At 40.5% G+C, this 27,199-nt stretch overlaps 1 protein-coding gene, 1 long non-coding RNA gene and 1 other non-coding gene across 10 annotated transcripts in view; 2 read left to right on the top strand and 1 right to left on the bottom strand.

Moving 5' to 3' along the window:
• Window positions 1-27,199, bottom strand: part of EDC3 (enhancer of mRNA decapping 3) — a 79,268-nt gene that overhangs the window by 42,306 nt on the left and 9,763 nt on the right. For 7 of the 8 annotated variants that reach the window (XM_036455970.2, XM_036455932.2, XM_045586938.1 and 4 more), the window contains 2 exons: window positions 8,632-8,813; window positions 4,547-4,866 (listed from right to left, as the gene is read on the bottom strand). In XM_036455970.2, the coding sequence (XP_036311863.1) occupies window positions 4,547-4,866; window positions 8,632-8,795 (484 nt within the window). In that variant the 5' untranslated portion in view covers window positions 8,796-8,813. Of the gene's footprint in view, window positions 1-4,546; window positions 4,867-8,631; window positions 8,843-27,199 lie in introns of all 8 variants that reach the window. The other variant, XM_036455951.2, reaches the window with a different exon arrangement.
• Window positions 1,614-25,609, top strand: LOC118728958. Its single transcript, XR_004991066.2, has 3 exons — window positions 1,614-1,769; window positions 16,692-16,704; window positions 25,597-25,609. It is a non-coding gene; the product is annotated as an uncharacterized LOC118728958 (long non-coding RNA).
• LOC118710463 lies at window positions 1,634-1,766 on the top strand. The gene has a single exon (XR_004985417.1). It is a non-coding gene; the product is annotated as a small nucleolar RNA SNORA41 (small nucleolar RNA).

The following is a 27,199-nucleotide window of genomic DNA, read 5'->3' as shown; positions in this document are numbered from 1 at the left end:
GCTGGATAGGAACATGTAACAAAGATATTAAATCAAAAACAAAAACAAAAAAAACTAAGGTAACTTGGCCAATGTGCTCAATGGTTAGAGCACCACTGGGGGCATGTGTGGGATGCAACCAATGTATCTCTCTCACATCAATATCTCTCTCTTTCTCTGTGTTCCTCCCTCCCTTCCACTCTCTTTAAAAAAAGCAATGGAAAAAATATCCTCAGGTGAGGATTAACAAAATAACACTAACAACAACAAAAACTAAAGCAGTTTGAATAATATAGACTTTAATTAACAATAATGTATCAACAAATGTACCATGTTAATGTAAGATGTAAATGACAGGGAGAAAATATGTAGAAAAATACATAAATGATTAATAAAGATGATCTCCAAGTATATGAGGTTATAAATTGCTTCAGTATTTAAACTTTTAACAAAAAAGTATGGGGACGAGCTGGAGGGAGTCAAGGGGGGGAAAAAGGGAACATACGTAATATTTTCAACAATAAAGGCTTATTTAAAAGAAACACACCAAAAAAAGTAAACATTTTGGTAAAGAAGAGATAAAAGGCATCCAAATTAGAAAGGAGGAAGTAAAACTCTCAGTGTTCACAGATGACATGGTATTACACATAGAAAACCTTAAAGACTCCACCAGGAAACTACTGTACTTAATAAATGAATACGGCAAGATATCAGGATACAAAACCAACAGCCAGAAATCAATGGCATTTTTATATACCAATAATGAACTCTCCAAAGGAGAAACTAAACAAACAATCCCATTTACCATTGCAACAACAAAAAATAAAATACCTAAGAATAAACTTAACCAAGGAGGTAAAAGACCTATACTTGAAAAACTATAATACATTGAAAAAAAGAAATACAGTAAGATACAAAAAAACAGAAATGTATAATATGATTATGAATTGGAAGAATTAAAATCATTAAAATGTCTATACTAACCAAAGTAATCTATAAATTCAACCCAATCCCTATTAAAGTACCTATGGCATACTTCACAGAATTAGAATACTCCAAAAATTTATATGGAACCATAAAAGAAATCATAAGGATGAAGTTGGAAGGATCAGAATACCAGATTATCAAACTATACTATGAACCCATTATAACCAAAACAGCCTGGTACTGGCACAAGAACAGGCATATAGACCAATGGTTCAGAACAGAAACCTCAGAAATTGACCCAAACCAAATGGTCCATTAACATTTGATAAAAGAGGCAAGAACATACAATGGAGTAAAGCTTCTTCAACAAATGGTGCTGGGAAAACTGGACAGACACATGCAAAAAGATGAAACTAGACCACCAACTTATACCATACACAAGAATAAAACTCAAAATGGATAAAAGACTTAAATGTAAGCCAAGAAACCATAAAAATCTTAAAAGAAAACATAGGCAGTAAAATCTCTCAGATATCTCACATAGCAGAATTTTTGCCAATACATCTCCTAGGGTAAAGGAAATAAAGGAGAAAATAAATAGGATTACTTCAAAATAAAAAGCTTCTGCACAGCAAAAGAAACCACCATCAAAATGAACCCACTGTATGGGAGAACATTTTTGCCAATGATACATCTGATAAAGTTAATATCCAAAATATAAAAAGCTTTCCACAGCTACTGGTCTGCAGCTGTTCTCCTGGTGGCAGTTGTGGCATTCCTCTGTGGGAAAGAAATTGTTACATGATCAAACACCACTTTCTTAGCAAAATAGAAAGTGGGCATATGTGTGACAAACATGAGATGTATTCCATTATAATGTGTGGCTAAGGAGATGATCTTGAAAATCAAGATTTATTGTGATCCAGCTGGCGTGGCTCCGTGGTTGAGCACTGACTTATGAACCAGAAGGTCATGCTTTGATTTCTTTCCAGTCAGGGCACATGCCCGGGTTAGGGCACAGGCTCGATCCCTGGTATGGGATGTGCAGGAGGCAGCCAATCAGTGATTCTCTCTCATCATTGATGTTTCTACCTCTCCCTCTCCCTTCCTCTCTGAAATCAATAAAAATAATTTTAAAAAAAGATTTTTGTCTGGACTAAGGTAAAAAGACATAATTACTTAAATAATGCTAAAAATTTTTTCAAAATATAAAAAAACACTCATACAACTCAACAAGGAAGACAACAATCCAATTACAAAATGGGCAGAACAGCCCTAGCAGGTTTGGCTCAGTGGACAGAACATAAGTCTGTGAACTGAAGGGTCTGGGGTTCAATTCCAGTCAAGAGCACGTACCTTGGTTGCAGGCTCTTCACTGACCAGCCCAGGCTCTGGTTGGGACGTGTGCAGGAGGCAAGCAATTGATGTGTTTCTCTCACATCAATATTTCTCTCTGTCTTTTTCTCTCTCTTCCCTCTCTCTGAAACTCAATGGAAAAATAACCTAGGGTACTATCTGGTTTGGCTCAGTGGATAAGCGTCAGCCTGAGGACTGAAGGGTCCCAGGTTCGATTCCAGTCAAGGGCATGTACCTTGGTTGCGGGTACATCCCCAGTAGGAGGTGTGCAGGAGGCAGGTGATCAATGTTTCTCATTGATGTTTCTAACTCTCTATCCCTCTCCCTTTCTCTCTGTAAAAAAAAAAAAAAAAAAAAAAAAAAAAAGACCTGAATAGACATTTTCCCAAAGAGGAACGACATATAAATGGCCAGGAAACATATGAAAAAAATACTCAGTCACTAATCATAAGAGAAATGCAAATTAAAACCACAATGAGATAACACTTCACATCAGTCAGATAGCTATCATCAAAAAAATCAACAAGCATCCTCACTGGCAAGGATGTGGGGTAGGGGTGGGGGGAAGGCAACGCAAATGCACTCCTGGTGGGAATGCACACTGGTGCAGCCACTATGGAAAACTGTATGTAGTTTCCTGAAAAAATTAAAAATGGAAATGTCCGTTTGACCCAGCGATCCCACTTCTGGGAATATATCCTAAAAATCCCGAAACAGCAATCAAAAAGAATATATGCACCTCTACGTTTAGAACTAGAACATGAATTCGTGCATGGGTGGGGTCACTCAGTGTGTCCTGTGGGAATTGGGCCAAAAAGACAGTCCAACACTGCCTGCCACTCCTGCTCACGCCAGCCCACTGCACCCAGTCTGGCACCTGTCCTGAGTGGGATGAGAGCGGGGGCTGGGACACGATCAGCCCTCCGGGCGGGCAGTGAGATGCCCTTGCTGGCCCAGGATTAGGATCCGTACCACTGACTTTCGCACCAGTTGTTGGGAGCCACCTGGTGGCTGCTTTTATATCATTTCTTCCTTGCAGAGCTTCTAGGGAGGGAAAGCAGCTGCGGTGTCCGGGGCCAACTTCTAGGAGGCCGGCAGGTCTACTGAGGGAGGGAGTGGCTGCCGCTGAGCTGGTAGGCCACTAGGATGTGTCGGTCAGCTGAGCGGCACACCCGCTGTGGGAGCACAATGACCACCGGGGGACAGCTCCTGTGGTGAGTGTCTGCTTTCTGGTGGTCAGTGCGCGTCACAGCAACCAGTCAACCGGTCGTTTGGTCACTTAGGCTTTTATATAGATAGATAGCTAAGATTTGGAAAGAGCTCAAGTACCCATCAGTAAATGAATGGACAAAAAAGCTGTGGGACATTTACACTATGGAATACTACCTTTATATATAAAAGCCTAAGGAACTGAATGACTGGTTGACCAGTTGACACACAGTGAACACCAGGGGGCAGATGCTCAATGCAGGAGTAGCTCCCCGGTGGTCAGTGCGCTCCTGCAGTGGGAGCACCGCTCAGCTGGCTGCCGGACACCAGGTGCTGGACTCACGGCTAGCAAGTGTAGCTACAGTGGCACGGGCCTCTCCCACCTCTGCAGCAGCACTACCAAGTGGTGGTGGCGGCAGCAAGCACAATGGGGCCAGGATGAGCAGGAGTGGCATGGTGCCCAGCCCGGGCTCAGGCTCTTCCCTGTCCGCCTGCTGTTTCACACACTACTACATCCCTCGAGGGATGTCAGACTGCCAGTTTCTACCTGATCTCTGCAGGCCTGGCCGAAACATGCAGTTTGACATCACCCAAGGGATACTGGATTGCAAGAGGGCGCAGGCCAGGCTGAGGGAACCCACCAACGCATGAATCCATGCACCGAGTCTCTAGTGCAGCTATAAAAAAAAGAGGGTGTCTTTTACCTTTGGGATGAGTCTCTAACAGTATATTTCTTTTCTTTTCTTTTTTTTAAAAAAGTGATTCAGAAGGAAGGGATAGAAACATTAATGAAGAGAATCCCTGCACGCCCCCTGCTGGGAATCAAACCCTGACCTGCTTCTTAGATCGACACTCAACCACTGAGCAACACTGGCAGGTCATCTAACAGCTTATTTCTTTTTCTTTAATATCTTATAGCTCTGGAATAAGAGAACTGTGCTATATTTTTGTGAAGCCCTGCCAGCATCCTTTTGTATTAGGGTAATAAAGGATTTGTTTAAAGAATAGCAGTAGAAAAGAACTTACTGCCCTCAAATATCAGGTTAAGAAGAAATATCAACTTGCTCCAACTTACAAGAGTTGTGCCGGCGACGGAAACTTTTGGACTGACTCAAAGGCTCCATGTGCCTGTCCACGTAGCTCTTGGAACACTGCTGCTGCTGTGGGGAAACGGCAGCATCCTGGCTCTTCACATCTGTCCTCTTAGGGATGTTTTGAGGGGCACTGCTGGAAGAGGTTGGCTTCTTGACCAACCTGCCTGTGCCATTCTGATTGATACCCACTTGGTACCCAATACCAGAAGGACCTAATTCTGTTTGATGAAGGTCTCCAAAATGTTGGTTTTCTCCAGGACCTGGTATCTCCAGAATTCTTAACTCCATAATGTCACCTGCCCTGAAATGCACAAAAGAATCCAACTCTTAAAACTACAATAGTGGTAACAGTGATGAAACTGAAATCAATAGCAACCAACCATGTCAATCTTGTGGCCGGTGGGCCCCAAGTTTGACATGCTTGAGCTATACCTTTGCAAGGCTGCATTTCAATGAGTTATCAAAGACAAAAAATAGAAAAGGTGGTAGATCACTTAAAGACAAGACAGCCACCAAAATTCAATAGACTCAGCACTGGTCTTTAAAGAACCCTATTGTTAATCATAAAACTATTATTAGTATCTTAGATTTCCAGAATGTTTAATAACTTTTTTTCATTCATTTACTCACTTGCTCCTTCAGAAGGCATATACATAGTACTTAATATATGGTAAGCCTTGCACTGGAAATGGGGTATATAGAGATGAAAAGCAATACATGCCTACAAAGAACTCACAGTCTAGTCAGCAGAAAAGACAAGCAGATAATCAAAAGTGTTAAATACTATGACATAAGTGTGCGTAAGAGACTAGAGGAACTAAAAGCAAAATACAGACATTTGTTTGGCAGCGATTGATGAAACACGTATGCTAGGTCAGGGTGGGTATGGAAAATAAGAGTTGTCCCACCAAGAGAGGCATTTAAAGCCAAGGCTCAGAGGCTAAGAAAATGTGGCCCATTTGATGAACTGCAAATGCTATGGTGTGACTAAAAGGAAGGGTGTTTATAGAAGGCCATGAGGAGGCAAGGCCTGTGAAGGTAATCAATCAGGAGCCAGTCATGAATTTTTCTAGTGGCTGTAGGTGAAGAAACCAGAGTTAGGAAACCAGGCAAGAAGTAGGAGGGGATAAATAGGGCAAGTGACAATGAAAAGAGAGAAGGAAAAATAGAACCATGAGACATTTGAAATTCACAGGATTTGGTGACAGAAACATCAAAGAGAAATAGTAATTTATTATGGTACTGAAGTTTCTAACTTGAGTAGAAGGTGTCATTAAGGGCAGATCTTGGGGGCGGGGGAGGAATCTGCAGTAACAAATCCAGCTTTGAAATTTTTTTCTAAAAAAATATTCTTATTGATTTGAGAGAGAGAGAAAGGAGAGAGAGGAGAGAAAGAGAGAGAGAGAGAGAGAGAGAGAAAGAGAGAGAGAGAGAGAGAGAGAGAGAGAGAGAGGGAGGAACATCAATGTGAGAAACATCAATCAGTTGCCTCCCTCACATACCCTAACTGGGGATCAAACCTGAATCCCGGGTATATGCCCTAACCAGGATTCAAACAGGTGATCCTTTGGTGCATGGGACAATGCTCAACCAACTGAGCCACACCAGTCAGACAGCTTTGAAAATCTTAAATTGAAGAATTAAGGATATCCATCTCAAAATGACCAGAAGACAAAATGTCTGAAGTTCAGAAAATGGGTCTAAATTAAAGATTTGATATAGGCAAACAGAGAAGTCACCAGTAACAATGGCCAGTTTATAAATATTCTCAAGGGGATAAATGACATGATATATGCAAACATTTAACTCTAGTATTTAGCTATTAAAAATTAAATAAATGTTTATTATTACTACTCATCCTATGTAAAAAAGAGGTAATATGCAAATTAACTCTCTCACCCTCACAAGATGGCTGCCTACAACCAGGCTGGCAGAGAGGTTAGTGAGGGATGACCCAACGACTGAATAGCAGGCTGCATGGGGCGACCCGGGCAGCAGGGGAGTTAGTGAAGGACGACCAAACAACTGACAGCAGACTGTGTGGGGTGATCAGGCTAGCGGGGGAGTCGTGAGGGGCAATCAAGTCAGCAGGTGTGTGTGTGTGTGTGTGTGTGTGTGTGTGCGCGCGCGCGCGCGCACGTGCGCACACAATTGAAGGTGACCAGGCCAGCAGGGGGGGGGCGGGGCGCGGTTAGGGGTGACCAGGCAGGAAGGCAGGACAGTGACTAGGAGCCAGCGGTCCAGGGTTGTGAGAGGGATGTCTGACTGCCGGTAGCCTAAACTGGCAGTCGGACATCCACCAAGGGATCCTGAATTGGAGAGGGTGCAGGCTGAGCTGAGGGGAACCCTCCTCCATGCATGAATTTCGTGCACCGGGCCCCTAGTATATAATATATACTGTATATTAGACCACTAGAACTATAAGAAATGCAAAAACTTGACTGTTAGTAACTCATTCTCGAACTGCCTTCCTTAAAAATAAAATTGCCCCCCTGTGAGGCATGTGCTCCATGTTGGAAACCACTGGACTAGAGAATGAGGCCACAAAAGGAATGAAGACAGACTACTTAGCTCTGAAAAGAATTATGAGTGTAAAAGAAGGAAATGATAGTTGCAAATGCAAGTTGTATGTCAGATGAGGGCAGAATGTGTACTACAGGGGAAGCCTGGGAATATTAAAGAGGAAAGAGATAGAATAACAGTTGAAACTAAAGACACACAAAAGATGGACAGGGTCTCAAAGATGATAGAAAAGGATAGCATATAAAGCATCTCTACTAATAAAAGGGTAATATGCTAATTAGATCGGGAGACTTTCTGGGAGATTTTCTGGACAAAGCCATGGTGGCAGGGCTGAGGCAGAGGTGGTTAAAGGTGATCAGACTAGGAGGGGAGGCCAGCTGGGGGGCTAGCAGGCCGGCAGGGTGGGGGCAGTTGGGGGCGAGCAGGCCAGGAGGGGATCAGTTGGGGGCAAAAAGGCCAGTGGGGGGGCAGTTGGAGATGAGCAGGCTGGCAGGCAGAGTGGTTAGTGGTTAGTGGCAATCTGTCAGGCAGGCGAGTGGTTAGGAGACAGTGGTCCCAGATTGCGAGTGGGGTCCCAGATTAGAGAGGGTGCAGGCTGGGCTGAGGGACAACCCCCCACCCCATGCCTGAATTTCATGCACTGGGCCTCTAGTACATGATAAGGTGAGTCCTGAACACAAAGGAAATATTTCTATTGAGACTTCAGAGGAGGTAAGAAATAAGATTGGATACACCTACAGAAAAGGTTATGTGTGGGTATTATTCAGAAAGTTAAGGAAGCTCTTGTCTGATAGTCTTTTTTTTTTTTTAATAACATAAGTTTGCCACACTGGTAAAAAGAGGGATGTGAAGACAACTGAACTTCAGATATGCTAGAAAACACTAAGAAAAATACATCCTTTTAGCTAAGAACTTTAACTACTGGCCACATTGTGCTTCTGGAGCTAAATTATGATACAGATCACATGTGTCAAACACAAGGCCCGCGGGCCAAATCCGTCCCGCCAGGCCTTGCAATGTGGCCCGCACCGCGCTGTCATCACTGCACTCCGCTGCGTTTCCATCACAATGACAGTTTATGACTGTTCAGTAAACCATTCGGCCCGCGATTTAGGCTGGATTTTAGATTTTTGCCCCTTCTCTGATTGAGTTCGACACCCCTAATATAGATCTACAGAGAGCTGCAGTTATACAAGGGAAAACCAGTAACAACCTCAGAGTAAGAAAGCACAGTGATACAAAACTGAGAAGTAAAATCTGAAGCCATAAAAGGAAACAGAAAGATTCTAAATTTGACCCATCCATTTAAATAACATAACACTGCTTGCTTGGTAGAGGTAAGAAAAAGATTTCACAAACCCTGAACCATTAGCTGAAAGCCAATTATGATAGTTTAATGAAACAGCAGCAGGACTGCAAAATCTCACCTCTGACAAGACTGTATTCAAAAATAGCACTACACGAGAGAAAACTGGCAATCTGGCCTAGGTTCAGACCACCAGATTACCAGATTAGATTTGAAAGAATCAGTCAGGATACTCACCTGAAGGTGACTTCAGGCACAAGGCACTTCACTCCATTGTGGAAAGGTCGAGTGAGAGAAATGGTCTGGCTGACCTGATCAACTGCTGAGACTCTTCCCTGATAAACACCCAAGCTATCTCCACAGTTGATGGACACAATACTGCCCAGCCAATCAGTAGCCATGTTTCAGATGTGAGACCACTGTGGAGAGAAGAAACCAGGCAGAATACCTTAAGAAATAGATAAATCTTTAATTAAATTCAGTAAAGAATTACATCAGGCTCTGTATCATGTGTTGCTTAATAATACATATTAATATTCTGTCACATCCTTAATTGATGTAATAAAAAAGTAACTTTTTTCCAGGAGTATGCATATTAATGAAAAAGCAGTATCATATAACATGTATATATAAAGATCTTACAATTGTTTTAAAGCACATGTACTAAAGATACATATTTACCCAGATATCAAATCACACAAACTATAACTTGTTTATAACCTATTATATTTTAATATAACTGCCATTAGAATGCTTTCAAAAAGAATATGAGGGAATAATATATAAAAAATATTGGTAATGCAGAGTAGCTCATATCAGAATAACCCTCTTGAAATAATAAATTCTGGACAAAATTTTTCTTTAAAAGCTGGCTGAAGGCATTACAGAACACTACGTCTAACAATTACAGAATATACATTATTTTTAAGTCTACCCAGAATGCTCAACAATGTATGCTGGGCCTTAAACTAGTACCAATTCATTTCAAAGCACTGATATCAGTCCACAATAAAACTCAATTTGAAATTGATAACAATAGATCTCAAATATTTGGAAGTTTAAGCAAGACATTTCTAAATAACCTGTGGGTCGAGGAAGAAATAAAAAGAGAAGTTAGAAAATAGTTCAAACTCAGTGATAATGAAAATGCAACATTTGTGTAACAAACTGAAAACAGTTTTTAAAGCCCAGCCAGTGTGGTTCAGTGGTTGAGCCTGGACTTATAAACCAGGAGGTCACAGTTCAATTCCTGGTCAGGGCACATGCCCACGACACAGGCTTGATCCCTGATGGGGCATATAAGAGGCAACAAATGAATGTTCTCTCTCATCGATGTTTCTACCTCTCTTCCCTCTCCCTTCCTCTCTCTAAAATCAATAAAAACATATTAAAAACAGTACTTAAAGAGAAAATTAGAGCTTTAAGTACTTATATTAGAAGAGGAAAAAAGTTCAAAACCAAAGATTGAAGACTCTATCTAAAGAAGCTAGGAAAAAAAGAGCAAATTAATCCAAAATAATTAGAAAGAAAATAAAGCATATAAATCACTAAAACAGGAAACAATTTAGAAAAATAAACAAAACCAAATATTAGTTATTTGAAAACAATTAAGTTTATAAACCTTTAACTACTAGAGTAATCAAGAAATAAAGATAAAACACATATTGAAACATTAGAAATAAATCAGGAGACATCACAGGCATTAAAGAGGTAACTTTATGACAGTAAACCTGATAACTTACATGAAACAGAGAAGTTCTTTGAAACACAAAAGTTACCAAAATGGATACAAGAAGAAATAAAAAATCTGGTAGCTTTACATCTATTTTAAAAACTGAATCCATCAAGAAAATGAGAAATCATGTACTAAGAAAATATTTGTAAAAAATATTCCTGATAAAGGATTATTATCCAAAATATATAAAGAACCTAACAATCACCCGGCCGGCGTGGCTTAGGGGTTGAGTGTCGACCTAGGAGCCAGGAGGTCATGGGTCAATTCCCCATCAGGGCCCATGCCCAGGTTATGGGCTCCATTCCCACTGTGGGGTGTACAGGAGAATCAATCAGTGATTCTCTCTCATCATTGATGTTTCTGTCTGTCTTTCTTCCTCTCTCAAGTCAATAAAAATATATTAAAAAAGAAAATGAACAATCTGATTTTAAAAATGGGCAAAATATCAGGCCCATTTTAAAAATCAGATTGTTCATTTTCTTGAAGATATGTAGATGGCAAATAAGCATATGACAAGTTGCTCCACATTATATGTCATTAGGGGAATGCAAATTAAAACAGCAATGAGATACTACTATTATACATACCTACTAGAATGGCCAAAATCTAAAACACTGACAACATGAAATGCTGGTGAGGATATGGACCAAGAGTTCTCATTCATTGCTGATGAGAATGCAAAGTGGTACAGCCACTTTGGAAGACAGTTTGGTAGTTTCTTACAATACTAAATATACTTGTACCATATAGTCCAGAAATCATACTCCTTGGTATTTACCCAAATGAGTTTTAAAAAAGCTGAACACAGATGTTTATAAAAGCCTTATCTACAACTGCCAAAATCTGAAAGCAACCAAAAAGTCTTCATGTAAGTGGATATATAGACAATGGAATATTATTCAGACCTAAAAGAAATGAGTTATTAAGCCATGAAAAGAAACTGGATATTACTAAGTAAATGGGTATTACTAAGTAAAAGAAGCCAATCTAAAAAGGCTATGCACTATATGATTCCAACTATATGATATTCTGGATAAGGCAAAACTATGAGATAGTAAGAAGATCAGTAGTTGGCAAAAATAATCCAAAGGAAACAACATAGCTTTTACAACAAATAGTACTGGAACAAAGAGGTATCCATCAATAAAAATAAACCTTGACTTAATTCAAAATGTATCTTGAGCTTAAATGTAAAAATATCAAACTATAATACTTTCAGGAAAAAGATATGCCAGCCTGATCACCCCCAACCACTCCCAAAAGCAACCTACCTAATAAAAGAGAAACATGCAAATTAACCATCACTTCGCTCAAGCCACGCCCACTAGCCAATCAGAGCAAGTATGCAAATTAACCCCACCCAAGATGGCTGCAGCCATACAGAGCAGTTGACAGGCTTGGGTTTCCCAGGCAATAGAGGAAGTCAAGCTTTCCACCTGCCCTAGCCAGCCTAGGCCTCCACTCAAGGATACAAAGTTTCAATTATAGAAGGTAAATCCCAAGAAAAATGGCAGCAGCCACGGAACTGGAAAGAGCAGGCTAGGGTTGCCCCCGGCAATGGAGGAAGCAAAGCTTTCCACCTGTCCTAGCTGGTCTAGGCCTCCACTCCAGGCTACAAAGTTTCAATTATAGAAAATACATAAAACCAAACAGAAATGGCAGCAGCCACAGAGTGAGCAGGGGCTTGGCTCTGCTCCAGGTTGCAAAGTTTCAATTGGAGAAGGTAAATAAATTCCAGATACCAGGGCCTCTGCTTGGTTCACCAGGGGGTATGGCTGGCCTGCAAACCACCACAGGCCCCCTCGCCCAGGCCACCCCACACCCCAAGGGAACCCCCACCCTGATAAGGGCCACCCTTCAGGGCAAACCAGCTGGTCTCCACCTGTGCACCAGGCCTCTATCCTATCTAATAAAAGAGTAATATGCAGATTGACCATCACTCCCACACACAAGATGGCTTCCCCCATGTGGTCAAAGATCCTGCCCCTATGTGGATACAAGATGGCCACCATAAGATGGCCAGCAGGGGAAGGCAGTTGGAGTCGATCAACCTTGTAGGGGAGGGCAGATAGGGGTGGCCAGGCTGGCAGAGGAGGGAAGTTGGAGGCAAACAGACTGTCAGGGGAGCAGTTAGACATCAATCAGGCTGGCATGGGAGTGGTTAGGGGGTCATCAGGCTGGCAGGCAAGCAGTTGGGAGCCAGCAGTCCTGGATTGTGAGAGAGATGTCTGACTGCCCGTTTAGACCCAATCCCACTGAGTCTAACATCCCTCGAGGGGTCCCAGATTGGAGAGGGTGCAGGCTGGGCTGAGGGAAATCCCCTCACCCCTTGCAGAATTTCCTGCACCAGGCCTCTAGTGATCCATAAAAAGAGAAATTGATCAATAGGACTAATTTTATTTTTTAAATTTATTTCAGAGAGAGGAAGGAAAGGGAGAGAATGACAGAAGCATCGATGGGCTGCCTCCTACATACCCCTACGGGGAACCCAACACACAACCAGGGCATATGCCCTGACTGGGAATTGAACCAGTGACCTCCTGGAGTGTGGAAGACACTTAACCATCTGAGCCACACAGGCTGGACTCAACTGGGCTTCTTGAAAATTAAAAACATTGCCAAAACTGGTTTGGCTCAGCGGATAGAGTGTTGGCCTGGGAACTGAAGGGTCCCGGGTTCAATTTTGGTCGAGGGCATGCACCTTGATTGCAGGCACATCCCCAGTGGGGAGCGTGCAAGAGGCAGCTGATCAGTGATTCTCTCTCATCGATGTTTCTAACTCTCTATCTCTCTCCCTTCCTCTCTGTAAAACTCAATAAAATATATTTTAAAAAAAAGAAAATTAAAATTATTTATTCTGAAAAGACTTTAGGAGAAAAAAAAGGACACATTACAGACTGGAAGAAAATATTTGCAAACTACATATGGACAAAAACAAAGTGATAGTATCTAAAATATATTTTTTAAAAGTCTAAAAACCCAATAGTAAAAACAGAACTAAAATAACCCAATCAAAAGGGGGCATGAAGAGATATTTCAACAAAGATATCAAATAGCACATGGAGCCCTGGCTGAATTGGAGTGTCATCCTGTGCACCAAAAGGTTGATGGTTCTAGTCTCAGTCGGCGCACATATAGGAGGCAACCAATCAATGTCTCTCTCTTACATTGATGTTTCTCTCTATTTCTCCCCCTCACTCTTCCTCTCTTTCTAGTCAATAAACATATCCTGACGTGAAGATAAGAAAAAAGCACGAGTCAGACTGCTGTGGCTCAGTGGTTTAGTGTCGACTTATGAACCATGAGGTCACGGTTCAATTACCAGTCAGGGCACATGCCTGGGTTGTGGACTTGATCTCCAGTGTAGGGCATGCAGGAGGCAGCCGATCAACGGTTTTCTCTCATTACTGTTGTTTTTGTATCTCTCTCCTCCCTTCCTCTCTGAAATCAACAACAACAAAAATATTTTTTAAAAAGCACATGAGCCAAGACTGGTTTGGCTCAGTGGACAGAGGGTTGGCCTGCGAACTGAAAGGCCCCATGTTCGATTCCGGTCAAGGGCATGTACCTTGGTTGTGGGCACATCCCCAAAGGGGGGTGTATGCAAGAGGCAGCTGATCGATGTTTCTAACTCTCTATTCCTCTCTCTTCCTCTCTGTAAAAAATCAATAAAATATATATATAAAAAAAATTTTTTGAAACTTAATTTAAAAAAGTAAAAAGCACATGAAAAAATATTTAACATCATCAACCATTAAGGAAATGCAAATTAAAACCATAATGAGGCATCATTACACATCTATGCTAAATTAAAAAATACTGATTGTACCAAGTGCTGACAAGAATGTAGAAAAACTGTATTACTCATGCATTATTGATATTTATATTAATAATATAGCCATTATTAAATATATTAAATAGTGTAGCCATTCTGGAAAACAATTTGACAACTTATAAAAAATCTAAACACGCAACTACTATATGATCCAGAAAATGCACTACTGGGTCATTTATCCCAAAAGAATGACTCAAGTTTACACAAAAATCTTTACATGGATGTTTTTATCATGTTTATTCCTAATAACCCCAAACTGGAAGCAACCCAGACGACCATCAACAAGTGAATGGTTAAACAAACTGTGGCCCTGGCCGGTTTGACAGTGGATAGAGCATTAGCCTGTGGACTGAGGGGTGTTGGATTTGGTTCCGGTGAAGGGCGCATGACTGGGTTGCAGGCTCAGTCCCCAGTGTGGGGTGAGCGGGAGGCGACTATTCAATGGTTTCCTCTCTTCATTTACTATGTTTCTGTGTCTCTCTCCCTCTCCCTCCCTCTCTGAAATAAATAAAAATATATTTTAAAAAACAAAACTGTATACATCCATATGATGAGAATGAAAAAAGGTTACATTTTGTATGATTCTATATGTAGAACACTCTAGAAATGACAATCTATAGAAAATGGAGAAGAGATTAATATTTCCCAAGGGGCAGGGAAGAGGTAGCAACGGGAGGGAAACAGGAATGTCTATAAAAGAGCAACATAAAGTATTCTGGTAATGAAAATGTTCTGTGTCTTAACCATATCAATGTCAATATTCTTGCAGTGATATTGTGCTATATATATTTTTTAATTTTTAAAATATATATTTTATTAAATTTTTACAGAGAGAAAGAGAGAGGGACAGAGAGTTAGAAACATTGATGAGAGAGAATCACCAATTCAGCTGCCTCTTGCACCCCGCACCAGGGATGTGCCCGAAACCAAGGCACATGCCCTTGACCGGAATCAAACCTGGGACCTTTTAGTCCGTTCTATCCACTGAGCCAAACCGGTTTTGGCTATTGTGCTATACTTTTTTAATCAGGTAGGATACATGGAATTTCTCTGTATTATTTCTTACAAATGCATATGCATGTGCAATGATCTCAAATAAAAAGTTTATAATAAAAAACCAAGGTCTTCAATTTTAGAGGAAGATGACTGCTGAAGGGAAGGAAGGCTGCAAGATAGTGTATGAGTGAGAGAACAAAAGAAGTGTGTGGACCCATGGGGAGTGTCTATTTGTAGTGAGGGACAGCTATATTCCAAGGGACTGTTGGGGACTGACCGGGCAGCCTCCACTGCTGTTGAAATCTCTCCCAGAGTGACTGGCTCTGCCGCAGAGACCGCGCCATATTGAAGGGGAGAATGGCTGTGATTAAACCCTAGCCTTACCTTCAATGAGGAAGAATCGGATAACTCCTGGGACCCTACAACCACTACACCCAGGGACCTGCAGTGAACCCACAAACACCAGGTCGCAAGCAGCGCAAATACACAGACTTGGACAAGCTCTGCACCTTCTCACAGAAAGGTCAGATTTTGCCCAGAGAAAGGTGAGGCCTGCGATCCAGGGTGAAGGAAGAAACATGCACAGTGAGATCTAGAGGTTCAGATGAAGTCTGTGCCCCACAAAATCTGAGTACATTGTCCAAGAATGTGGAAGGGGGCCCACAGAGGACTTTTACTACCCCACTAACACCACTGGACAAATCCTCTAAACAAAAATCAGCAGAAATATCAATGCTAAATGACACACTAGATCAGGTGGAATTCACTGACATCTTCAGAACATTTCACCCCAAAGCCATAGAATATACAATCTTCTCAAGTGCACATGAATCATTTTCAAAGATAGACAATATGTTGGGACACAGGCAAAGTCTTTTCAAATTCAAGAAGATAGAAATCATATCACACATCTTCTCAGATCACAATAACATAAAATTAGAAATAAAATACAATAAAAACAATTTTAAAAAATCAAACACCTGAAGGTTAAATACCATGCTATGAAGCAATGACTGGGTTACCAGAGAGATCAAAGAAGAAATAAAAAGCATCATGGCAACAAAAGACAATGAAAACACAACAATTCAAGTCAATGGGGCACAGTCTTGAGAGGGAAGTTCTTAGCTCTATAGGCCTACTGCAGAAAAAAAATAAACAATGGTAAAAAATTATCTAACCCTACAACTCAAAGAGTTAGAAAGAGAGCAACAAGAAAAGCCCAGTGTAAGCAGAAGGAAGGAAATAATATCAGAATGGAGATAAACGACATAGAGAACAAAATAACAATACAAAATACCAACAAACCAAGAGCTGATTCTTTGAAAGGATAAACAAGATTGATGAACCTATAGCCATGTTCACCAAGAAGCAAAGAGAGAGGACCCAAATAAACAAAATCAGAAATGATATAGGCGAAATAACAACAAACCCCACCAAAATACAAAGGATTGTTAAAAAATACTATGAACAGCCCTGAGCAGTTTGGCTCAGTGGATAGAGCATAAGCCTGCGGACTGAAAGGTCCTGGGTTCGATTCCGGTCAAGGGCATGTACCTTGGTAGCAGGCACATCCCCAGTAGGGGGTGTGCAGGAGGTAGCTGATGGACGTTTCTCTCACATCGATGTTTCTAACTTTCTATTTCTCTCCCTTCTTCTCTGTAAAAAATCAATACAATATATTTTTTAAAAAATACTATGAAAATCTTTTCCGCTGAAACCGGTTTGGCTCAGTGGTAGAGCGTCGGTCTGCGGACTGAAAGGTCCCAGGTTCAATTCCGGTCAGGGGCATGAATGTTGGTTGAGGGCACATACCCGGTAGGGGGTGTGCAAGAGGCAGCTGGTCGATGTTTCTCTCATCAACGTTTCTAGCTCTCTATTTCTCTTCCTTCCTCTATGTAAAATAGGGGTGTCGAACTCAATCAGAGAAGGGGCCAAAATCTAAAATCCAGCCTAAATCGCATTCCGAATGGTTTACTGAACAGTCATAAACTGTCATTGTGATGGAAACGCAGTGGAGTGCAGTGATGACAGCGTGGTGCGGGCCACATTGCAAGGCCTGGCGGAACGGATTTGGCCCGCGGGCCTTGTGTTTGACACATGTGCTGTAAAAAATCAATAAAATATATATTAAAAAAAAAAGAAAAGAAAAACTCTATTCCAACAAACTGGACAACCTGGAGGAAATGGACATATTCCTAGAAAAATACAACCTTCCAAAACTCAAGAAGAATCTAAAAATTTCATTATGCCAATAACTATGGAAGAAATTGAAGCAGTCATCAAAAAGCTTCCAGCAAACAAAAGCCCGGGGCCAGCCGGCTTCACAGGAGAGTTTTACCAAACATTCAAGGAAGAACTAAAACTATCTTCCTCATACTATTCCAAAAAATTCAAGGGGAAGGACCACTTTCAAGCTCCTTCTATGAAGCCAGCATCACCCTAATACCAAAACCAGATAAAGACAACTCAATGAAAGAGAATTACAAGCCAATATACCATGAATATAGGTGCCAAAATCCTCAACAAAATTCTAGCAAATCAGATCTAACAGTACACAAGAAAGATCATACACCATGACCAAGTAAGATTTATCCTGGGGATACAAGGATGGAACAATATCCACAAATCAATAAATGTGATATATCACATAAACAAATTAAGGGGGAAAAATCAAAGTCATATCAATTGATGCAGAAAAAGCATTTGACAAAGTCCAGCACCCTTTCTTGATAAAAACTCTAAAAGGTGGGAAAAGAAGCATCATACCTCAACATCATAAAAGCCATATATGATAAATCCACAGCCAACATCACACTCAATGGACAAAAACTAAAACCATTTCCCCTAAGAACAGGAACAAGACAGGAATGCCCATTCTCACCACTCCTATTCAACAGAGTACTAGAAGTACTAGCCATTGCTATTAGACAAGAAAAAGAAATAAAAGGCATCCAAATTGGAAAAGAAGTAAAACTGTCCTTATTACCAGATGACATGATACTGTACAAAGAAAACCCTAAAGACTCCTGTCTTTAATTATTCGACTTAATAAATGTATTTGACTTAATAAATGTATTATTTGACTTAATAAATGTATTAAGGTAGCAGGATACAAAATTAACGCCAAGAAGTCTATGGCACTTCTATACACCAATAGTGAACTTACAAAAAGAGACGAAAAAAGCAATCGCATTTACCATCATATAAAAATAAGTAAGTAAATAAATAAAAATTGAACATACCTAGGAATAAATGTAACTAAGGAGGTAAAAGACCTATACATGGTAAACTACAGGACACTGAATAAAGAGATAGAGGAAAATGTAAACAGATGAAAGAACATACCATGTTCATGGACTGGTGGAATCAACATCATCAAAATGTCCATACTACTCAAAGCAATCTACAGATTCAATTCACTCCCCATTAAAATATTTAACAGACCTAGAACAAACTCTCCAAAAATTCATCTGGAATAAAAAATTTTTAAAAAAAGAACCCGAATAGCCACAGCAATCCTGAGAAAGAAGAACAAAGTAGGTGAGATCTCAATACCAGATATCAATTTGTATTACAAAGCCAGTGTTCTCAAAACAGCCTGGTACTGGCACAAGAACAGACATATAGATAAATGGAATAAAATAGAGGACCCAGATATCAACCCAAACCACTATGCCAAATTAATATTCGACAAAGGAGGCATGAACATACAATGGAGTCAATACAGTCTCTTCAATAAATGATGTTGGGAAAATTGTACAGATACATGCAAAAAAAATGAAACTAGACCACCAACTTACACATATACAAAAATAAACTCAAAATGGATATTGGACTTAAACATAAGACGGGAAACCATAAAAATACTAGAGGAATCCACAGGCAGAGAATTCTCAAATACATGTCGAAGGAAGTTCATCACTGATACTGCTCCTAGGGCAATGTAAGCTAAAGAGAAAATAAACAAATGGGACATCAAAATAAAAAGCGTTTGCAAAGCAAAAGAAAACATCAACAAAACAAGAAAGCCTACTATATAGAACATATTTGCCAATGTTATCACTGATAAGGGTTTAATCTCCAACATTTGCAGGGAACTCATACAACTTAACAAAAGGAAGATAACTGGTTTGGCTCAGTGGATAGAGCGTAGGCCTGCGGACTGAAGGGTTCCGGGTTCGATTCCAGTCAAGGGCATGTACCTGGGTTACGGGCACATCCCTGGTGGGGAGTGTGCAAGAGGCAGCTGATTGATAGTTCTCTCTCATCGATGTTTCTAACTCTCTATCCCTCTTCCTCTCTGCAAAAAATCAGTAAAATATATATTTTTAAAAAAGCTAAATGATCCAATAAAAAAAATGGGCAACAGACCTAAATAAATTTTTTTTATATATATATTTTATTGATTTTGTACAGAGAGGAAGGGAGAGAGATAGAGAGCTAGAAACATCGATGAGAGAGAGTCATCGATCAGCTGCCTCTTGCACACCCCCTACTGGGGATATGCCCGCAGCCAAGGTACATGCCCTTGACCGGAATCGAACCCGGGTCCCTCAGTCCCCAAGCCGACGCTCTATCCATTGAGCCAAACCGGTCTCGGCAATAAAATTTTTTCAAAAGAAGACAGAAGGAAGGCCAAGAAACATGAAAACATGCTCAAAGTCACTAATTATCTGAGAGATGTAAATCAAAATGACAATGTGGTACCATCTGACACCTGTCAGAACGGCTATTATCAACAAATGAACAAATAACAAGTGCTGGCTAGGATGTGGAGAAAAAGAAACCCTTGTGCACTGCTGCTGGGAATGCAGACTGGTGCAGCCATTTTGGAGAACAGTATGGAGTTTCCTCAAAAAAACTAAAAATGGAACTCTCATTTGACCCAGTGATCCCACTTCTAGGAATATATCCCAAGAAACTAGAAACAGCCGAGGCTGGTTTTGCTCAGTGGATAGAGCGTCGGCCTGTGGACTGAGAGGTCCCAGGTTTGATTCCGGTCAAGGGCATATACCTTTGTTGCGGACACATCCCCAGTAGGGGGTGTGCAAGAGGCAGCTGATCGATGATTCTCTCTCATTGATGTTTCTAACACTCTATCCCTCTCTCTTCCTCTCTGTAAAAAAATCAATAAAATATATTTAAAAAAAAGAAAAGAGAAAGAAACTAGAAACATCAAAAAGGATGCACCCCTATGTTCATAGCAGCACAATTTACCATAGCTAAGATCTGGAAACAGCCTAAGTGCCCATCAGTAGATGAGTGGATTAAAAAACTGTGGCACATCTACACAATGGAATACTGTGCTGTGCTAAAAAAGAAGGAATTCTTACTATTTGCAACAAAATGGATGGAACTGGAGAGCATTATGTTAAGTGAAATAAGTCAGTCAGAGAAAGATAAATATCACATGATCTCACTCATCTATGTGAAATAATGAACAACATAAAGTGATGAACAAAAATAGATCCAGAGACAGGGGAGCATGAATCAGACTATCAAACCTCAGTGGGAAGGTAGGGGAGGGTGGGGGTAAGGGGAGAGATCAACCAAAGGACTTGTATACATGCATATAAGTCTAACTAGTGGACACAGACAACAGTGGAGAGAGGGCATGAGTGGGGAGGGATGGGGGTTTGGGAAGGTAATGGGGGGGATGAGGACAAATATGTAATACCTTAATAAAGAAATTAAAATACAAATAAATTAAATAAATAAATAAAAGCTAGAGAATAAAAAAATAAATAAAAATAAAAAGCATAACTACTGGAAAAGTAGAAGTAAAATAGTCTTTATTTGTAAACTATACAACTATGTATATAAAAACCTTAGGGACAACTGAGAAACCTAGATGGCAGCATAGGTAAACACTTGAACTTGCTGCCTCGCACAACCACTTCAAAACTACAACTAAAAGACAAAATGGACATCATCCAGAACCACAAGAAGGCTGGCTAAGTGGAAATTCTACAACTAGAAGTGAAGATAAAAGCACACTGAGACTCAGAGGAGCTGCGAAGTAAAATGAGGAGGTACTGAGGTGTGCACAGAGAGGCCTGGCAACTGAGGATGCAGCTGGCTATTTCAATCTGCAGAAAGACACAAACTCCCAAATGCTCTAAATTCCCATTCTGGGTGAGACTCTGGGGACCTAGACTCATAGGGAGAAACTGGACTGTCTGGCAGCAGGCAGAACTTGAGGGCGGCTTTCTCTCAGAGGTGCTTGCAGCGAGTACAATGGGACACCGTGACCCAGAGGCCTCTTAAGGTAGGGCTTAAGGGAAGCCATTGCTGTTTGCTCTGCCCCAAGACTCTACCTTATCCAAGCTGTGCACAGAGGCTTTTGCATATGAATGGCCTGGTCCTTCGAAATCTAAACTTACCTAACAAACTGCAGCTGAGTCAGAAAGACCCAAAACATCCAAAAGAAGGCCTAAAGACCCACAGCAGCTTGCATTGCTTCACAGCTGGGCCTCACCTGGGCACCTCCAAACCCCAAACAAAGAAGAGAAATCTGCAGATCTCTCTGTAGGTCCTGCTGGGTGGCCTCTGGCAGAGGCTAAATTAGCACGTCCTTGGAGATCCAAGAGCCAGTGTACCCAGGGGTCAGAGTAGGACCATCCAGATTACAACTCCTCAAATCCATAAGGGATACACTTGGGGGGCAGACTCAGTGAGCACCAAAGCCCACTGAAGCAAATCTTGCTTTATAAGGGTGTCTCCAGCACAGAAGTTCTCCCATTGTAGACACGGCTGATCCTCACAGCCAATTAACCTGGAGGCCAATTCCTCCCAGTGATACCAACAACAATCAAGGCTTAACTACAAGACTGTGCACACAGCCCACAAAGGGGTGCACCAAGAGTGTCCACCTCAGGTAACTGGGGAGGCTGAGCCACTGGGCCATATAGGATACCTAGCACACAAAGCCACTCTATCAACTCAGGGAAGCAGCGAAAATGCAGAGACAAAGAAACATGTCACAAATAAAAGAAATGGAGGAAAGAAAACTACTGGATATAGAGTTCAAAAACATGGTTATAAGGTTTTTCAAGAACTTTCTAGAAAATGCCGATAACTTTAGCGAGACCCTCGAGGATATGAAAAAGGACCAACTAGAAATTAAGCATACACTGACTGAAATTAAAAATAATATACAGAGATCCAACAGCAGACTAGAGGACTCCAAGAATCAAGTCAAATATTTGAAATACAAAAAAGCAAAAAACACCCAACTGGAAAAGAAAAAAGGAAAAGAAAAAAAAAAAGAAAGCCAGTGTAAGGAGCCTCTGGGACAACTTCAAGCGTACCAACATCCAACATCCAAATTATGGGGTGCCAGAAGAAGAGAGAGAGCAAGATACTAAAACTCTATTTGAAGAAATAATATCAGAAAACTTCCCCCACCTGGTGAAAGAAATACTTATAATTTTCCAGGAAGCACACAGAATCCCAAGCAAAAGAAACCCAAAGAGGACCACACCAAGACACATCATAATTAAAATGCCCAGAGCAAAAGACAAAGAGAGAATATTAAAAGCAGTTAGTTACCTACAAGGGAGCACCAGTACAATTGTCAACTGATTTCTCAACAGAAACTATGTAGGCCAGAAGGGAGTGGCAAGAAATATTCAAAGTGATGAATAGCAAGAACCTACAACCAAGATTACTCTACCCTGCAAAGCTATCATTCAGAATTGAAGGTCAGATAAAGAGCTTCACAGATAAGAAAAAGCTAAAGGAGTTCACCACCACCAAACCAGTATTATAGAAAATGCTGAAAGGTATTCTTTAAGAAGAGGAATAAGAAGAAAAAGGTAAAGATAAAAATTATGAACAACAAAGTGACAACAAATATATATCTATTATATCAACAGGTGAATCTAAAATTCAAGTGAAAAATCTGATGAACAGAATAATCTGGTGAATATAATAGAATCATTGGCATAGAAAGGGAGTGGACTGACAATCCTTGGTGGATAGGGGAGTAGGGGGTGTGGGAAGAGACTGGATGAAAATCATACACTTATGGATGAGTACAGTGGGGGGGTGAGGGGGTAAGGGCATAGGGTATGGTGGGAACCGGGTGGAGCGGAGCTATGGGGGGGTGGGGGGGGGAGAAGAGGAATAACTGTAATAGTCTAAACAATAAAGATTAAAACAAAAACAAAAAAACTCTAGGGACTGTACCAAAAAATTAAAAAATCCTACTAAAATTAATAAGTGAATTTAGCAAAGTCACAGGATACATGCTCAATATAAAATAGACAACTGTATTCCATAGAATAGCATCAAAAAATTGAAAGTCAAAGTTTAAAATACTATTTATAATGATATTAAAAAACATAAAACACTTAGGAATAAATCTAATGAAAAATGTATAGGATCTCCAATAGAAACTGATGAGAAATATTTTTTAAATATCTAAATAAATGTAGAGATGTACCACATTCATAGACGGAAGAGCTTAATGTTGTCAAGTCTCCCCAAGTGAATCAAATACATATATCAATAAAAATCTCAGCTGCCCTTTTGGGAGATGAAAAACTGGTCCTAATAGTATATGGAAATGCAAAATAGAAGTCAAAACAACTGTGGGGGAAAAAAGCAAAGTTAGATGTTTCACTACCTTATATCAAGATTTTCTATTAAACTGTGGAAATCAGTGTTATATTGTTGCAAGAATAGACAGACAATGAAACAGAATAGAGTCCAGAAGTTGACTCACTCACATATAGTCAACTGACTTCAGATCAAGGTACCAAGGTAAATCAATGGATAAATGAAAGTAATTTTAACCGAATGGTGATAGAATAACTGGATGGATATGTGAGAAAAATAACCTATTTCTATCCCACACCATATACAAAAATTAATTTGAAATAAATTATCTAAACATAAAAGCAAAAACTAAAGGCACTAGGAAAACAAAATGCAGAGTATGTTAGTGACCTTGTGATAAAGATTTCTCAGACAAAACACCAATTCTAATCCTGGAAGAAAAAAATCTGATAAATTAGATTTCATCCAAGTAAAAAGTCATGTTCATCAAAGGCCACCATTAAAGAACACAAACTGGATACAGAGTAAATGCCATGTCTGTCAGACAGAGGCAGAGACTGGAACAATGCTGTCACAAGCCATGGATGGCCAGCAATCAGAGGCTAAGAGCATGGAGCAGCTTCTCCCTCAGAGTCCCCAGGAAGGAACCAACCCTGCTAAATGACACTCTGAGATCAGACTGCTGGCCTTCAAAACTGTGAGAATAAATTTGTTTTGTTTTTTTAAAGAATACGAACTGTAAGAGGTGCAAAAAAAGATGCAGTGCGACCACAAAGTCCATTTGAGAGATGATGGTAAGCTAGAATAGGTAACATCAATGAAGGTGGAAAAAAGCCGATGGATTCAAGACCATTACTAGTTTAGATGGTGGTTTGAATTTGGTGATAGTTTAATGTGGTGGGTAACAGAAAAGGGAAAAATCACCTTCAAGAAAATAAGAGATGATTAGAAAACACATAATCCCACAACCATTTACACATCATATTGTGTAAGAACATCAGAGATTGCATTTATTGCATACTTACCATTTCAGGCATGAGCTAAACCGTTAGGGGCCATTCTTTCCTTCCAATCGCAATGAGGTAGCTACTTCACTATCCGATTTTACAGATGTGGTATTTGCAACCCAGATATTATATTAGGTATTTTACACACTTGTAACCAGAGCAAAAGTTAGCTCCTTAGGCTCTGGCCGAGTGGCTCAGCTGGTTGCAGCATTGTCCTGTACACCAAAAGGTTGCACGTTCTATTCCCGCACATATCTAAGTCCAGAGTTCAATCCCTGGTTGGCGGATGTGTAGGAGGCAACCAATCAATGTTTGTCTATTTCTCTCTCTCTTTCTCTCTCTCTAAGAATAAAAACATATCCCCAGTGAGGTTCTAAAAAAACAACAAAAAACAAACAAAAAAAACAATGTAAAACCCTCAGCTTCTTAATACAAAGGCATATTTTCCATGTTGTACATACTACTCCTTTCTTTTTTTTGAGCATTCAGATAATTCAATTTTTCATTTATAAAAAAATGCAGCAATGACTAATTTCATTTAGTGCTTGTCTTAAATCATTGTCTTAGGATAGAAGCTCAATCAGTTCAAAGGTAAAATCACCTTTTTGTCAAATTACAATGTACCAGCGCAGAAAACTATTTTTTTCAAATCAAATCATTCTCTGGATAGGTTTAGATAGTCATACCTTTTACATGAAGGGAGAGGGAGAAAGGGATAGAAACATCAATAATGAGAATCACTAATGGGCTGACTCCTGTACGCTCTGCACCAGGGATTAAGCCCGCAACCCAGGAACCAGACCATGATCTTCTGATTCATGGGTTGACACTCAACCACTGAGCCATGCACACCAGGCTAGATAGCCATATACTGAAAATAATGGTACTATAGAGCATTATGTCAAGGGAAATAAACCAGGCAATGAAAGAAAAATATCACATGATCTCATTCATTTATGGAAAACAAAGAACATTATAACCTGATGAACAAAAAGATAGATACAGAGGCAGTAAAGCACCAAACAGACTGGCAAATTACAGCAAGAAGGCTGGGAAGTGTTGGGGAGTGGAGGGAAAGAGATCAACCAAAGGACTTGTATGCATGCATATAAGCACACCAATGGACACAAGACACTGGCGGGGGGATGGGAGGATGAGGGAAAGCAATGGAGGGCAAGAGAGGCTGGGGGAAGGTCAATGGGGGTGGGGGGGGAGGAGATATATGTATTATGTTATATAACTAGAGGCCCAATCCACGAAATTCATGCGTGAGGGTGTGTTTCCCTCAGCCCAGCATGCACCATCTCCAATCTGAGACCCCTTGAGGGATGTCCGACTGCCCTCTCATAATCCAGGCCTCCTGGCTCCCAACTGCTCACCTGCCTGCCTTCCTGATTGCCCCTATCCGCTTCTGCCTGCCAGCCTGATCAACCCCTAACCTCTTGCCTGCCAGCCTGATTGATGCCTAACTGCTCCCCTGCCAGCCAGTTTGTCCCTAACTGCCCTCCCCTGCAGGCTTGTTTTCCCCAACTGCCCTCCCTTACAGGCCTGGTCCCTCCCAACTGCCCTCCCCTGCTGGCCATCTTGTGTCCACATGGGGGCAGGATCTTTGACCACATGGGGGCAGCCATCTTGTGTTGGAGTGATGGTCAATTTGCATATTACTCTTTTATTAGATAGGATACTTTAAACAATAAAAAAAGAAAGAAATATCCATATAAAATAAAATGGTACTATAATAAAACAAGAAGGTATTCCATATCATCTTGCCTCATCCCCAAATCACTCCACTGGAGACTACTTCCCAGGCAGTGAAGCACTTCAAGTAAACTTTCAGATTTACCAGGGTAAAAAGATGGGCCTGCTTTCTTCTATTATAAACAACCCAAAACAATGAGGGGGGGAAAGGTAAGCTATAGTCAAGGAGAAATATTCACAACAGAAGTACCTGACCCAGAGATTATATAAAAAATATGTAAGGAAAATTTAGCTTGGCCGGCATGGCTCAGTTGGTTCAGTGTTGACTTATGAACCAGGAGATCACAGTTTGATTCCGTATCAGGGCACATGCCCGGGTTGCAGGCTCGATCTCCACTGTGGGGCATGCAGGAGGCAGCCTATTACTGATTCTCTCTCATCACTGATGTTTCTATTTCTTTCTCCCTCTCCCTTCCTCTCTGAAATCCATAAAAATAAGAAAGAAAAAAGAAAAAACAATATATATGGAAAGCTTATAATTTTACATTTTTAAAGCAAGCAAAAGAAGTTATCTGAATGCCCAATAAACATATGAAAAGCTTTTCAACATCATTAATTTAGTAAAGGCAAATTTAAACACCAGACAATCCAAATGTCCATGAGATGAATGGATAAACAAAATGTGACATATACATAGAATGGAATAATAAAATTCAGTCTTAAAAAGGAAGTTCTGATATGCTACAACATAGATAAACCTTGAAGACATTATGTAAGTGAAATAAGACAGTTACAAAAGGACAAATTTAGTATGATTCCACTTATATGAGGTTCCTAGAGTAGTCAAACTCAGAGAGACAGAAAATATAATGGTGGCTGCCAGGGACCAGGGGAGCAGGGCATGGGGAGTTATTATTTAATGAGGACAGGGTTTCAGTTGGTGATAATGAAAAAGTTCTGAAGATGGTGATG

This window comes from Pipistrellus kuhlii, unplaced genomic scaffold, assembly GCF_014108245.1.
Source record: "Pipistrellus kuhlii isolate mPipKuh1 unplaced genomic scaffold, mPipKuh1.p scaffold_m20_p_1, whole genome shotgun sequence".
NCBI lineage: Eukaryota > Metazoa > Chordata > Mammalia > Chiroptera > Vespertilionidae > Pipistrellus > Pipistrellus kuhlii.
The sequence above is the reverse complement of the archived record's forward strand: the minus strand, read 5'-3'. Positions and strand labels throughout refer to the sequence as shown.